The 16,708-nt window shown below is 36.0% G+C and overlaps 1 protein-coding gene across 4 annotated transcripts in view; it reads right to left on the minus strand.

The window, feature by feature from the left end:
- EPHA6 (EPH receptor A6) overlaps window positions 1-16,708 on the minus strand; it is a 493,307-nt gene that overhangs the window by 242,503 nt on the left and 234,096 nt on the right. For all 4 annotated transcript variants that reach the window (XM_026843385.1, XM_026843366.1, XM_026843375.1 and 1 more), the window contains exons 3-4: window positions 14,135-14,290; window positions 6,011-6,346 (exon numbers count right to left, since the gene is read on the minus strand). In XM_026843385.1, coding sequence (XP_026699186.1) covers window positions 6,011-6,346; window positions 14,135-14,290 — 492 coding nt within the window. The remainder of the gene's footprint in view (window positions 1-6,010; window positions 6,347-14,134; window positions 14,291-16,708) is intronic.

The following is a 16,708-nucleotide window of genomic DNA, read 5'->3' on the forward strand; positions in this document are numbered from 1 at the left end:
CATTGTTCCGCACTGCTCCCATGACAGTACAGGGTTTGGTAGAACTATCAGTACAGCTGTAGGTGTCAGATAAACAAATACCATAAATTTCTTATTTATTGTCATCTATGAAAATTTAATGACCTTTCATGTCGCTTGAGCTCTGGCAATGTCTGATGGAGGTTGTTTTGTGACTCTTTCATAACAGGCTTTTATGCAGCCTGCTATTCCATTTCGACAGTCAGTGATTAGAAATAGCTGTTAATTTAGATTTATAAACCATTAACATAAAAAGTTTGGAAGACAGTCCAAAGAGGTTCATCATGTCATATGAAAAGAGAAGCTTTCTTGACTTTAAAGTTACAAAGGACAATCTGATCTGTAGAGATTTGAGACTCAGGGAAAAAAAAGAAAGCTGACTTTTGATTAGGGTGAAAGTCAGATGCTACTATGGGCAGCAACTTAGGACGAGTGAAAAGGGAACTCCCCTGCCACCTCAATGAGCATCCTGAAACTATACTGTCATCAGCCAGAAAGATTAATCCTAATAAACTGTCCTGGTAGTGCCGTTGATATGCTTCCCTGACAACTGAATGATGGTCTTAACAACTTAGACCATCTGCATTGTTATATAATGCTATATGCCATTATTTCGTGGTAATACAGTCATGTTTATTCCTGGAAGAGCACTGTAATCCATCCACGTATTCCTCAGTTTCCACAGCTCTAAGAGTGATAAGAGGTTGCTGTTGCATGGGGCTGCAAATCCGTCTGAGGAGCCACCTGTACTAGGAACAATGAACTGGCCATAATTTATTTGGGAAAAAGAATTAGATGAAAGGCAGTCCCTTTCAGACACTGGCAAGATTTTACCACCAGATTAGGAAACATCGCCTAGGATATAACTGCCAATGGATCACATAAAATAAAATGTATCAGACAAAGGAATCCTGCCAGATTTGCAGTTTCAGAGTCTGTCTGAAAACTTCAGCTAGTCACAGGCTACCAACACTAGATAAACATAGCAAAACTAGACAGGTCTTTAATATAGTGATAGGGTGTGTGCCCAGACAGAGTGAAGTCTCTCATGCCTCAAATTTTGTCCACTGGTAGCAGGTCTTTGATGTCATGGAGACTAGAGTCACTAACAAACTGCAGAAAAGGGGAGGGAGAAAATCAGATTTCCAGGATGCAATGGCAGAAGGAGCATTTCTCTGGTGTAAACAGGAAAGACATGTGGAAGGAGCCCACAATGGAATGATGCCTGCAAAGCATCCCATGGCTGGGCTGTGATTTTAGGGGGAGGTCACTGCTGTGGGACTTGCAGGTGTGAGGTGAGCTGGGGTCTGCCAGCATGGAGTCCTGCAGGAAGGACATGATGGTGAAGATGCAGACCAGACAACAAAGAAATTCTTCAGTCAGAGAACACTGTAACTAGAGTGCTGCTCCTCAGTGAAGCACTTGAAATGGTGGACTGAAACAGAGCAGGCCACTATGTCTGTATAATCACGTATGTACTCAGGATATGTCTCACGACTCTACTCCCAATCTGCGTAGCGTAATGTTAAAATCCCCTCTGTTATCAAGAAATAGAACATATGAATGCTCACTGAGGGACTGTGTATATGGACTATTATTTGGAAATAAAACCTATTGTTTTAAACTCTGTTTTGCTTAATTATTCATTATTTACTACTTTAATTATGCATGAAAAACCTCAAGTACTTCTGAATTTTCTTTAGGCAATGCAGACTATAAGCCATGCTAAGAAAGTCATATAGTGAGGTGTCTCTTCCTTCCATTAGTCATAAGAGAAACATAAATTACAATTCAGCATATAATTCTCTGCTTCTTCACACAATGATTTAAAGTCGATTAAGTACAATTACTTCCTGCTCAGCATATTTACTGCTGTATAAAACTTTCTCCCTCCCATAAAGAGAAGGCATACAGGCACTTTTCTGAACAACAGTACTGTTAAACATTTTTTTATTAGGCTTTTTTTGAAAACATGTTTTACTTTTCAGTCGTTTACAAATTACTTTAGCGGTTATTTGGGAAAGCACTTAATATGTGCTAATGTTCTTTGAACGGGGAGTTTACTTAAGTGCTTTTCTGAGCAGAAACTCATTGTGTTTATCAGTCCATTTATCTGAATTTAAAGTAGCGATTATTTTGATATCTCAAAACATTTTGAAACAGAGCTATGCAAGAGTAGCATATAGCTCACTTCCCTCAACTCTTCATCTGCAACATCTACACTTCCTAACATAACCCCACCCCATCCTTGTTTGCCACACTTGCAGGACAAGACACAGCCAGTGCTGTGATCCTATAGGAACTATATATGCTTTTTTACTAACTAGCCAACAGACAAAGTGGCTGGTCAGCTGACATCTCTAGTCCAGTAGCAAGCCTTACACAGCTGAACCTTGCTTTTTAACTTGCAGACCCAACCAACAGTTTGGTGTGACTCTTAAGCTGTCATTTTTCACACTTCTGTTGAGAGAATATAGTATCTGTGAAATCTTTCCCTGTTACTGAACTCATGTTGGCTAATGGGTTGACAGATCTTTGTTTCCTTATGAAGCCCAGGGGAAAAACCAAAACCATGGATATTGAATTTATGAATAATTATACAAAATAAGTAACTAAAAATGGTCATGAATGTTACCAAGTTCCTTTTATATGACTTACATTACTGTTAGTAATTTTTTTAGTATTTGATCAGGTCTGGTAATACTTTAGTCATTAAATCGAAGGGAGGTTTGTAGGATGCAGTTCACAAAGCCTTTTTAGACTTACTTTCCTTTAGTCTACTTCTTGTCATCGTTAGAGCTGAGCAGTGTACTTAATCTTGTTGATGCTGGTGAGTGCATCAGGAGGCAGTTAAGATTTTATTATTAGTTGTAGTAGATCTCTGTGCTTAAAGAGCCTTAATCACTTCTGAATTAGTTCACTTCTGTCAGCAAATATTATCCCTCTTTGATGTTCTCAGGCTACTCTACTAAGTAACTGTGGTAGAATACAATTATTCGGTTTCTATGGATGCCCCCGGTACTCTTCATTGCATTACTTTATTCAGCAAAATGCCCACAGCAATATCTTCTTCAAAAAGAGAGAAAACCCCCTGAAGAACAAGCTAATAATTCTGCATGTTTAAAGAAGAATCTGTTAATTTCACAAAAACCATCAAAAAAGAAAGGGCTACAGGAGGTAAGTAAATCCAGTATGCTTAAAGAAAATAACATGCTAGCTCCTCAGCTACCATAAAGTATTGTAGTTAACAGAATGGTCTGGAGTTAGAACAGCTGAAGATATTGTTCTAAGTTCTTAACAAAGATATGACAATTGAAGAAAACAATTTATGTATTTATAAAAAGGTCTAGCACTTCATGCAGTGTCTATACCAAAAATATTAAAACAGTTTCTATGAAAATATTACATGTAAAAAGGTAATATGAACACAGGATAAATATGCTGTGTAGTTATAATTTACTCTAGATCTAATCTAGATCTTCCATATTAGACACACATCAAGAGAGAAAAGTTGTTTTAAAGCAATGTGTTTGGACTGCAGTCCTTGTACACATTAAGATATTTTTGATTTGTTGTCACGTCATGCATATAATCTTGGATCTTTGTTTTATATTATCATGTGCATAAACCTGCAACACCATGAAATAAGTACTGTCCATTTCGGTATAATTAAGATTAAAAGGAAAAATTGTAACAGTGAGTTTAGTGTTTGGTCGTATAGATAGAAAAAGAAATGCAATATAAAGGTGATTATTCAGTATTTTTGGTAAATAATGCAAAAGCAAAACTATAAATTGTTTACTAATAGTTGGCTAACACTAAAAATAAGAGGTCACTAATCTTTGTCCCTGAGAATGTCACCATGATTTATAAACATTAATAAAATCTCTACAATGTTCTGAAGCTTTAGTTCTACAGCTTCCTTTTCTGAGGTTAGATACCCTAGCTTTCTCCATATCAGTTTCTATTCATGACTAAAAGTAACTCACAAAAATTGTTTATTGTCCTCTCAATAATTTCCATCAATGAAAACTCCATTAATTTTCTTACATATTTCATATGACATTATATTTCTCTCTTTTACTTCTAAATATATAGTTAACATGCTTATGATTTTATACATCTACACAGTTTATAAGCCTACAAAAACGGTTTTATCTTTATAACTACATTTTATAGATGCCTCAATTTCATTTATTACAATGCTTTCTCCTGCAAAGCTGTCTTTTTATATCCAAATAAACTGACAGATATTCTGGAAATCTCATCTTAAATTCTCTGAGGCCCTTCCAACACCATTTTTAGTAATGTAAGAATTATTATAGGGAATGCAAGAAGTCTACACTCTAGAGTTTACTGTCAGTGTGTCACAAATTATCAAAACATTGGTCTTTTCCCTGTTTTGAGTAAATTGCAGTGAAAATCTATATTGTTAAACCAGGAACCGACAACAGCAAAAGACATTATTTTTTAAAAGCTCACCACTTAAATACACATCATAAGCCATGTTCATACAGCTGTTAGCCAGTTTAAAAACAAACCATATCTCTGGTGACCTCCACCTGTGCATGTTTGGTGACTTGCATTTAGTACCATGAAAAGTAAGTACACATAAGGGTAGTTTCTGGCACCATGTTTTGTTCCTTTAATGAGAAAGGAAAAGAGAGATTCCGGTTCGCAACATCATACATAGCCTAAGAGCTTAAGGCAATTCTCAGTGCAAAGCACATATCATTAGGCATCTTATATAATTAGCTCTTCTGTTACCATCATCAGTGAATGGTGAGTGAGTAGTTGTCATGCTTTTTCTAATCCATTTTCATGAATATTATTAGTCTTACCATCACTGTCATTATCATCATCACAGCAAGCTGTTAATTTCTGTATGCCCAAAGGCAAACAAGTCATTACTTAATCATCAACAAAACTACTTGTCCCAGATAGACAGGTAAGCAGATTTTTGGTGGGCTGATCAGTGAAAGAACCCAGGGCCTTCCTACAAGTGGAACATAATAGGATCCTCCCAAATCTTAGCAGTTTTAATGAATACTTTCATATTATCAAACGTCTTCTATTCAAAATGGTAGTTTTGCCGGTTTTGGTTCCTGTTTTACATTAAACACTTCAGCTACAGTTACAATGTCACTGCACAGTAGGTGAAAAACATTTCTGGAACAAATGTCAGCAAGGGATAATTTTGAAATAACCTTCTCATCTACAGTAACACAGCCCAGAAGATAACACTGCTATATAGATTGCTTTGTTGGTAACCTATGATGCTGTTTGCTGGCATAGTAAGTATCTCTAAAGATGGAAGAGGAAAAAGTTGCAGAAATAAACAAAAATATAGAATTCTCTTAGTTTGCCATGTTTTCCCATATTTCCCATAATGGTTGACCTTGGACATGAACTTGAACTGAAATGGGAGGAAGAAAAAGCTCAAAAACAATAATGCAAAATGGACAATTAAAGGAACAAAAAAATATCTATTGGGATACCTCACCTAAGGAACTGGCTCATACAGGTGCTGAAATATCTTGCAGTGAAGCGTACTATGAAACATGGATACTAAAAGAAGTGAGTTCTCTTTCATTTAACCTTTGTATTGTGAAATTGTAATACATAACGTGTGGTGTTTTACTCTTTCAAAACTGAAATCTTAAGGAAGGACTTGGAAAAGCACCAGACAAAGACTCTAGTTCTAACAAAGTACTGATACAGTTAGTCTCAGGTAGTTAAAGCTTGCATTTAATTTTAAACAGGAAGGTATGTTTTTGTGCTCTATGTAATGGGGTCAAGGGCCAGCTGCCAAAAGCATTTTAATGCCCTCACCAGCAGAAGCTGGAAGTCCTCAACAAAAGCACTTAAAACATTTAACAATCTGCAAAACATCCTAACTTGCTGACCCAGACTTCCAAGACACAAAACTATCCCCCTAATAAATGCCTAAGTGACAGAGACACAGTAACAGACATGCAGTGCTGGGACTTACCATCTTGGTCTGTGGTAACTGTGATTGCTGTGAACTGCTTGGGAGAGAAACTCAGCTCTGAGACCCCATTTGTGGCTTCTATTTCAAAGGTGTAGTTCACGTGCGACACAAAGTCAAGCACTGTCACTGAGGAGTTGATGAGACCTGTGTGCCTGGGGATGAAACGGATACCCCCCCCACAAATCTCACACTGGCTTGCGTCCGACCCACATTTCTTACAGATGACACTGTAAGTGAGATCTTTTCTTCCTCCGGTATCACTCGGGGGGCTCCATTCCAACATGAGAGCTGTTTCATTAATGTTAAAAATCACATTCCTTGGAGCAGAAGGTGGCCCTGCAAAGAAGGAGGGGAAAGCCTGTTGAGAAACAGTTGTCTATTTTGGAGGAAGAACAAAACATGAAAAGTATTAGTCTGAAGGCAAAAGAGTTATGTTTCAATAACAAATTCAATGTAAAAATTATCTAAATACAGTCCTTGAAAATGAAGCAGGAATAATAAATGGGCAAGATCTTAAAAAGCTGAATAATCTGAATAAATAAGAATTAATTCAGAAATAATTTAAGGCAACATAAAAATAACTTGGTAATGTCAAACCTAGACTTGGTAACACAAATTTGCACTAAATATCTCTTGATCTTGTGGGATACTGGGGTAGAGCTTTAACCACAAAATGTATTTCCTTATGTCTAGTAATGTAGGCTTTTCTGACACTTATAATTTTTATATTTTATAAGAGTCAAATTGAATAATAAATAAACAGCAGCTTTGGAATAATGACAGGCAAAATTGTTTGTATTAGTTCTGCACTGCCAGATATTTTTTCTATCCTTCACTCCTTATCCCCAGGGATTTCCTTGCTGCTGTTCATTAACAGAGTTAGGTGGCAACAGGCCAAGACCATTAGGTACAAGAGACAGTTTACAAGTTTTTTTTCTTTCCCACCTGGCACTCCATCAGCATCAGTCTAACAGTGAAGACATCAACCTTGTAAGTTAAAGGTCTGAACGGATGGAGGCAAAGCAAAAGACTGAAGTCCTGAAGACTGTGGGGAGGGATGCAAATATAGTAGTAGCAGCAGGCAGAGTATAAGAAAGCTCTTGGCTTGTGAGCAGGTGGTAAAGGTCTTTGTGTCCTCTCAGATGAACCTTGAGTGACCCATTTCCCATGGATTCCAAAATAGTCAAGGTATGTCCAACAAGTTTTAAGCTGTTAATGCTGACTTACTGTGTAGGATCACATGTAAGTCATCTGAGACTTTATATATCAGCTTCCAGAGTCTGACAGAAGAACTTTACAACATATTAATTTTTCAGATAGGAATTAATGAAGGGGTGAAGGAAAGGCAGAAATTGTTAAAAGTCTGAATACTCTTATCTCCATTTCTTATTAAATTCTTCTTCTTCCACTTAACATATTTCAACCTAGCACTTACAGACACATGGTTTTCCAAAATAATTTGTATAGAGTCCCAAAATATGCTCATAAAAATTATGTAAGAAACACAGATTTGGCAAAATGCAAGGCATTATACTCCAGGTTTTGATATACGTAAGATGAGTGTGGTAAACTCAACTGGCAATCTCTGGGTTTTCTTGAGCTGAATGAGTTGACTAGGCATTGTATTTTCAGCTCTCAACATAAAATCACAGTGCACATGGATTGCTTGCCCAATGGTTAGCAGAACTTTGAAAACTTGCAGCTTGCTTTACAGGTTTTCATGATTTATACATTTCTATGTTTCTATGTTATATAAATGTATATATTTCTTTCTGGTATTTTTAATTTTAAATAAGACTATGTTTTCATTAAAATTATTTTTCCCCTAAAGTAAATGATGAATTAACTGCTGGACTTCAAGCACTTGACAATACAAATACTTGGAGGTGTTACATCGCTTTGCATATTTTTAGTGGACAAGGAAGTTTAAAATATTTTTAATGTGTAACTATTTATTTGTATATCTATTTGTAGAGAGTTCATAGGTAGGAGCCAAAAAAGCCCTGGAGAGGAAAGACCAGTTATTTTTCATCGTATCAAAGAATCATTTAGCTGAATGGTATAGGGCTCATTTGTACTGAAGATCGATATTTCTGAAACCTGTCAGATGAAAATTATATTTGTAATTTGCAATTTTTATGATCACAGAGAATATTTTGAGTATTTCCTTCCTGGTCTTTGACTGTGACCTTATGATAAGTCTAACAGTGAAGCATTTGAAATACTGTTATATGGAAGTATTTATAAACGCAACTTGCTAACAAAGGCTAATTACATCATTTTGCAGTGGTGTGGAAAACAGAAAGAAGGTACAGTCTTGAAGACTTACGTTGTCCAAAAGCCCCTACAACCTTAGAGTGCCTTAGATGTACAAATATCTAAACTTCCCACAAAGTTACTGTGAGGTTGATGGTTCTAACTACTCTGTAAAACAGTCCTGAGATCAGAATAAGCTAAAACTAGCACAGATTCCTTCAGGTTTAGTTCACATTATTTATGTGCAGAAGACAGGAATAATTACGTTTCCTCTAAAAACATGCTGTGAGAATTAAATAATGACTGGTCTTAACAAATTCCCACTGTTAAAACCAATGAGGAGCTATAGGAATATGGAGGATGAGCCTTAATCGCACTTACATATGTGCATAACTTTAAGCGGATCAGTAATTCCCTTGAAATAATTGGTAATACTCGTGCACTTAAAACTAAGCATGTGTGTAATTGCTCAAAGAATTGGAGCCAATGTTTTAAAACTGGCTTAAATTTAATCTTACATAAACTAAAGATATTATGACAATGAGTCATCACAGCTCTTTTTTTTTTTGTTACTTCATCAACTTTGGCAGGTCACAAAAGCAATTACTGTGAATCTGGGCAATAGGAGAGTTTTGTCTGGCTTTGTCAATTTAAATTTTCTATCAGATTTTTGTGTACTAAATGGAGATGACCTCAGCAGAAGAAGCAATACAGTAGATAAAATACACTTTTTAAAAAATTTACTTTTTGTTTGTACCAGAGAATGAAGATTGTTATATTCATGATTTGGGACTTAATCCTCAACTGTAAGAGAAAACATGAATTATTGTACATTCACATTTCAATGAATAAGAAGAACATTATCAACTATGTTAGAGGTGTCTGAAAGTATGTGACTGACCGCCTGCAAATACTGACAAAAAATGCAGACACTCTTCATACCCAAGGCCCCTCATGCCAATTTGCATGACGATTAAATAGCTTTTTAATTGCCGTTAAATTATGCCAGTTAAACTGTGATTTCATGCAAATATTAAGCTGTAATGACATGCAGTGAATCATTTACTAAGATTTAGAACTTGGAACAAAGAGAGACAATTAATTCTAATCCTCAGATTCAGCTAAATTATGTGTCACTGGGCTTTTATGAATGTGGCCTGATTGCTTTGTTATCATTTATAAATTATACAAAGATTACTTGACACATTGGAAAAACTTGGCAGCAATAACCCTTCTGCAGACATATGTGTGCAAGGCTCTCAGGGATTTCCTTATATTGATTTTTAAGTAAAACAGGTATATTGTTGAAAATGATGGATCTTTTTCTCACAGCAAAATTCATGACTTTGGATTTCATGCAAGAGTGAAATACAGTTCAGATGGATAAGCATTTAAAAAAAAAAAAATGAAGCTCTTCTGCTCCTTAGATGAAACACAGCCCAAGTGTGAGCAATGTCTTTTTCTTTGTTTACAAATTATAAACCTAAGAAGTATTTCTACACTCTCTGTGGAGCAGTCTGACATTGATGTCTTACAGAGAAGCAGGCCCACCCCTAAAAGCAACAGTTTATGCCTCATGCAGTACACTGCACCTCATCTTGCTTTGCCCTCTGTCAAGGTGAAGTGCATTTTGTCCTTTAGGGAAGGAGAAAGGAGCAAACATAATGCTGCAGAGGGCAATGCAGTATTTTAAACGCTACAGAGTGATGACTGTCTGAAAAAAAACTGATTGTTTTTTAAGTGAGAACTGTGCATTACCAGCTATTGGACTCTTAGAAGTGTCTGTTATTTGACTACTGAATTTACAGTGGAAGGGTGAAAATTAACCACTGTCTTAGAACACTCAGAATCAGCATCTGGCTGTGCCCCTTGAGTTCATAATTGCTTTTTTATGTACATACATACATGGACGTAGCATATATAAGTAGTGTCACTTGATGTAGAATGCTGTATTACATTTTTTCCTTTTCAGAATCACTTCTTCTGTGAGGCAGGCAGGAAGAATGGAAGCCGTTGACTGTAAACCAATACTCCAAGTCTGAGTGTAATGATAAATTGCAAACAAGTATATATATAAAAATAACAATAGAGGCAGTAGAGTTGAAGGCTTCAAGCATGTTTCTTGATTTTGCTGCTGGAATATAGTGTTGATTCTTAAAACCAGAGGATACAGTTTGTGACAGAGGTTATTGAACAGTGTAAGTCTGTTGGGTTCAGAATTGTTTAAGTATAACATGAAAAGAGATGCATTCAGACACAGACACCCAGTATAAGCCTGCCTGCCTTTGACCTTGAAAATGTGGATCAATTTATCCAATTACATTATACTGGGAAATGTTAGAGTTTATGTACAGAGTAATCAGACAGGGGATTAGATATGATGCTATTTGTTGCTCACTGTGTATGCAGAGAGATCACTGATAGAGTACTCACAAATGCCAAAGAAATACAATAAGGAGAAAGGAGAAGCAGCAAGAGATTGATAACAAGTGCCAATCAAATGAAAAAAGCTAGGAGAAATAGATTAACAATATATCCTAATGTAATTTTCATTCCTCTTACTAAAATTCGATTTCTATTATGCTTTTCTGCAAAGTGCACACTCTTATTTTACAAAATACAGTCACATGAAGCAAAAATGGGAACCGTACAATTTTGGAAAAGCATACAGTATGCACTTTCACAGAATTAATGAAATTAGATTTGAAGCTCATCATTAAAAAAATGGATGCTTTAAGCTAAACTCTTAATTTCATAGTCTCTTAAGTCGAGGTCCTTATTTTCCATAATGCTGCATATGCAAGTTTTCCAGTACTGAGGAAAAATTCTGGAGTGAGAAATACTGTCTAACCCTATACAGGAATGAAAAGGGAGAGAATAAATTATCTACCTAATTTAGGCATATTGCTTTGTAGGACTTTGGGAAGCAAACAAAATAGGTATGAATATAGTTGATTCAAAATGTTTGAATATGAAGAAATTTGTAAGGGGAATACACAATTCATTCTGTGTTTAATTTAAGGACAAATCTCATTTAAAAAGTCACAAGAAAAAATCTCTTATGTCACATCTTGCATGTCAGGATACAAATGTGCAAATGAACATCAAAAATGCAGATCTGCCCCAAAAGTGGTTATGTAGAAAAGGCATTTTCTTACTGCACAGCCTTTTCTCTGTATTTAGTCAAATCGGCTCATTTTTTTTCCTACCTTTTCAACTTCTTTTATTCGAGTAAAGCATGACAGTTTGGAATGATTTGGAATTCTACTCATATCTGTATCTTTGTTTATTAAATTTAAATTAGCCACATCTGCACAGACCCACCGAAGGCAGTGAGGTTGTATTTATGACAGAAACATAATTTTAATAACTGAGAGCATAATTTGAAAGCAGTGGGGCTAAAGATATCACTTAGGGAATAATTTGGCCTGCAGATTCTTCATTACTGATGATGTGCAAGAAGATAAGAACACAGTCTGCCTGTCAAGAGTCTTGGTGTCATTTGCAGAGCTGGCAATTAGTGAAATAATCACTAGATACAAGATGAATGCATCTGCTGTTACAGTCAGTGAAGTACTGATACCTGGCAGTCTAGGCTGAATGAGAGGCAAGGCATGGTGGCACTGAAGAAAGCAAGGCAGAAACTGGAATGTGGTTCACCATCCTTTATTATTTCTCCCAAGTCATAGTGAGATGGGGCACTGGTAACTCTGTTGTGGCTGATTTCTTCCCTGCCTCCACTCTCAGTTTCTCTGGCCTGACATCCTCAGCAGGAGAGCTCTGGCAGCAAGTCTTCCCTGACAGTTTTTGGCCAAAGCAGCTCAGAGCCCCCTGCGTTTGTTGGGGAATCACTGAGGTGTTGATGCCACAGGGCTCTACTGCTCCTCCCTACCTTATCAATACTAATGGCCTTAAAATTGTGCCCTGAAAGATAATTATGGAAACACAATGCCATGTATGAGTAATTTTTTCAGAGAAGAACTGTCTTTTGGAGTTGAAAAATCAATGACTTATAAATAATATGGAACCACATCTGCATAATGCATGAGCAAAACCATCCTTCTAAGCATGAAACTGTCAAGAGTGCCTGGGATGTGTGTTAGTTCTGTGGATAAGTTTTTAATGGCCTATGCTTGCTTGGGGCACTCATTTGTGTGGAATTATTTGTAATTACCATTTTCCTGTGGGAAGTCTGGAACAACATTGTTTATTCCCTCACATATTTTGTGCAGAAAGATAGGGCCTTGCTCCAGAGTGAGCTGACAGCAGATTGGGTGCACTGGATTGGGGTGCCTCTCTGAACCCTATGTCCCTAAAGTAGCTGGAGGTTGGGACTTGCCTTTCCCTTCTGACAACCCTATGTTAAGATTAGACAATTTTCTGTTAAGTGCCTTAGATCTGAGGAATACCATTTTTAGCGACCACCGCACCTCCCATTTGGTGGATGAACAATGTCTTGGTCTATGTAATGACCTCAGGATTAGAGTGTCTATGACTTTGTAAATCGGCTTCAAATTACCTTGTTATATTCCCAATTTGTCCAGTACAGTGACATTTGAAGAGACTAGCAGAAAGCAGTTCAATTCTGCTAGTAGTAGTAGTAGTAGTAGTAGTAGTAGTAGTTCAGTTCTGTCAGCTCAGTTATTTTCACATAGTGCTGCCTTATGCAGTGTAAACATACCAAAATTATGACTATACACTGATGGTTACTGCAACAATCATTTGGTTTTATGGTTTTATCTCTTAAGCTTTTTGTATACCTAGTCTGTTAAAATACTTTTATGCATTTAACATGTTGGGGTTTTTTTTTTAATTCTCTTAATAAGAGGACTGTGGTACAAAATGTACTCAAATCAAATCCTCCAGCAAAAGAGCTATCAAAATGTTACATAAAAACCTAAGTATCTCAGAAAAATTTTCAAACAGATTTTAATCATCTTTATTAAATAATAGGATTTCATCTGTTAATTTAGTATATTAGCCACAAGTTTTTAAATTATGCTGTTTATTCCCAGATTTGAGATTAAACAAATATAGTTGCTTTATGAGCAATAAATGAATCCCAGTAATGAATCATGTATGAAAATCTATGAGAAGTATTATATTAAATGAAAAGAAAATTTATGCTGTTTCTAGAGATGAGTAAATTGATCAAAATAATGAAAATATCTTCTCAGACAGAATTCTTGCCCCTAGATTGCTGGGCATCAGTTTTGTCTTAATGATAAACTTATGTTAGTCAAAAATAACAAAATCACATATTTTAAAAATTATCAGAAAATCTAAAGAATTTTCATTATCTCAGTTGTGTAAAAGAGAATAACTCTGTGTTGAAAGATGATATGCAAGAGGGTTTAATTATATCTCCTCCTGATTGGATATTTTTTTTCTTTTTATGATTTTCTTGTCCTTTTTATAGTTTAGTTTTTATTTGATTGTGTTGGGATGATATTTGTCTTACAATTTTCATTGGGACGACAGCAGAGTATGTCATATAAGTTTTTTTCTTTACATGACTCTTCATTTTTTTCAAAGTTTTTGTACATATTTTCATGTATTTAAAATACATACCCATAGTTAAAACTTCACATTGTTATCTATACGACAATGATTACACACATTGTTTTATTTCTCAGAACTACAAATTAAAAAGTAACCAAACTAAGAAACTTATGAGTATTTTTAGGGATATCTAGACTAAATAGAAATATGCTGTTTGAATTTTGATTTTAAACATCTCTTTCCGTTATCTTGAATGGAATTTTATGCAAAATATACAAACTCATGTAATTTGTTTTTAAAATACAAGAATAAATAAATAAGGCACAGGAGAAGAGAACTGCAGACACTGGTACTGATCAGACTTACGGGTACATGCCATAGTTGGTGGGTCCTTCTCAGCTCTGAAGTAACCTTTCTCACACTGACAGACAGAAGTTGCTTCTACGTAAGTCAAACTGTGTGGAGGGCACTTAGAGCACTTTACATTTCCAGCAAATGCTTTGTAGAATCCAGGCCTGCAAGCTGTAAAACAAGAAAATAAGTTTCATTAATAGAAGCAAGTTTTGGTCATATGTAAAATCTGTTCCATGAAGTTACGATGCATCTTCTTTCCTTTCCAACCTAGATATATATGCTATTTTAATCATATAATTCTTCACAGTTTTGATTTTGGTATATGGACTTAAAAAAAACCCAAACCAGTTCTTGTTATATAATGGGAAATCATGAAAAGAGACAGATTCCAAATGTACAGACAGTTCTCACTGCTGCTTGAAATTTTTATCTCGAAAGCTTCACTAATATCACTAAAAAAAAGCACATTATCTGTTTTATGTAGGTTCTACCTGTTAATAAGAAAGAGTGAGATAACTTTTTATCCGCCGAAGCTATTTATATAGCTTTCTTACTTAGGTAACAGAGACTTGCATTTACTCTCACAATGCCTTGATGAAACAAGGATGACACCCCTATATATTTATAGGTGAGTCTGACTTGCCTATAGTCCCCTAAGAAGCCTCTGACAGAAGAACCACATTGTCTGGGTCCTCTGCACCCTGTTGGCATAAGAGGCTGGGAGATGCTGCTATAACCACCTTCAGAGATGTAGGACCTCCAGCACAGACTACCTGCAAGCCTGAGTCTGCTCTTAATTGTGTCAGGAAACAACCTGGACAGCAGCTGCCCAGGGGACAGGGGATGTTGCGATGGTCAGAACTTACTGTGTCCCCAGTTAACTTGGAGCAGGGGTCCCTGCCATTCTTAACCATAGCATAATCTTACAAGCCTTTGACCTGACCTTTAAAGCAGAAACAATTAGTTAAAATACAACTTATCATAAATCTGTCAAGTTTGCATTCTGAAATATTACTTAAAAACCATTCTCAGACTTCATCACACATTTAAACAGAGATTTCTTTCTTTCTCCTGCCAGCTACCACATTTACACATGCCAGTATGTATTACAGTTACTGTCTTCTGACTTCCCAATCCAAAATCAGAACTGAAACAAATGAAAGAGCAACTCAAACATGTTTTGACTGTACAGACCCATATTCCTTCTGACTCCTCCAGCAGTACAATGGAAACTATTGCTAAAAATATAATTTCAGAGATCCAGACTATGTTCTTTACATTGCTAGAGGAACTAGGCAGTACTTCCTTCTCTTGCAGTAAGACAAAATGATGATATTAAAATGAGGCATTTTTTAAAAAGAACTCAAAAATATGCATTTTATGAATTCATTGTCAATTTATATTAAGTGAATTATTAAAAAGTATTAACTCACAGATAACATACAGACAGATTAGTTTTGCTTCTGATTCCAATGGACTGGCTTGATATAAAAGCAGTTTCACAAGTAGCTGAGGGAAAAGGAGTGAAAAAATAGGACTGAAAGAGATAACAGATGATTGCCTATCAGAATCCAAGAGCCAATTTTCCAAATGTAATTTTAAGAGCTTAATTTTGACACAATAATTTCAGCAGTTCTCCCAGTGTGTTCTTCTGACTTTGCTGAATAGACATTAGGGAGGAAACCTGCCCTGCTGTCACTGACAGAAGAAAAAAAAGTATTTCTGGTGTTAGAGATAAGAAAGGTGGGAACAGCAGGGATTTTCCCCTTGAAGGAAGGCTACCAGTCTGATGCAACTGTGATTATAGTGAGTGGTAATTTTCTACTGATTGAAAAGACAGCAGGTTTGGTGCACAGAACAAGGCAGCATTGTAAATATAGGCTGTAGGTACTGACTCCTCTAAGCTTTGCTGGAAGGATGGAAGAGAGGAGGTAAGGCAAAATTGGGGGTGGGTGTTATGCTTGTCTGCTCCTTTCTTCTTTTTCTCATGACCAAACTGTGCTCTGGCTTATCTAAGGATGAATTTTTGCTTTTAATAGCTACCTTTCATACATGTGGTGTGATACAAAGAAGTTTGTAATTAAAGAGCTGGAAATTCCAGGTTACAGTTTCAGTCAAAGCAAAATGAATGCTCATTAAAATCCCCACTACTTCTGAAATTGATGTCTGTCAGTTCTGAAATCATTCCTTCTTCTCTTCTGTCCCCTAAATGACAAACCACTTTGGATCAAAAGAAACAGTATTCCCTTTCAAGAGAAATATTTTGTTTAAACTTCAAGCAGTTGACTAGTCCAAAATGAAACTCAGGGAGAAAATTAATTTCAAATTTTAAAAAGTAAATGTTTTATTCTGAAATGGTATTCTGTAATGCATTTAAAGCATTTGATATGGTATGTCTCTTAAAAGAAGGCACATATATACTAATGGAAAAGATGGGGGGAAAAGAATGGATAAGTGGATCATCTTAGTACTTTTGGAAGTCAACCCAAATACATTTATCCATTAAGCCAGGTATATACCACAAATTCTGAGGCAGAGGAAAATTATCAGGAAAGCTTTTCTATGGACAGGTTTACAAAGCTATTG

The sequence above is a fragment of the Athene cunicularia genome (assembly GCF_003259725.1).
Source record: "Athene cunicularia isolate RWA chromosome 1 unlocalized genomic scaffold, athCun1 chr1_part1, whole genome shotgun sequence".
In the NCBI taxonomy this organism is placed as follows: Eukaryota; Metazoa; Chordata; class Aves; order Strigiformes; family Strigidae; genus Athene; species Athene cunicularia.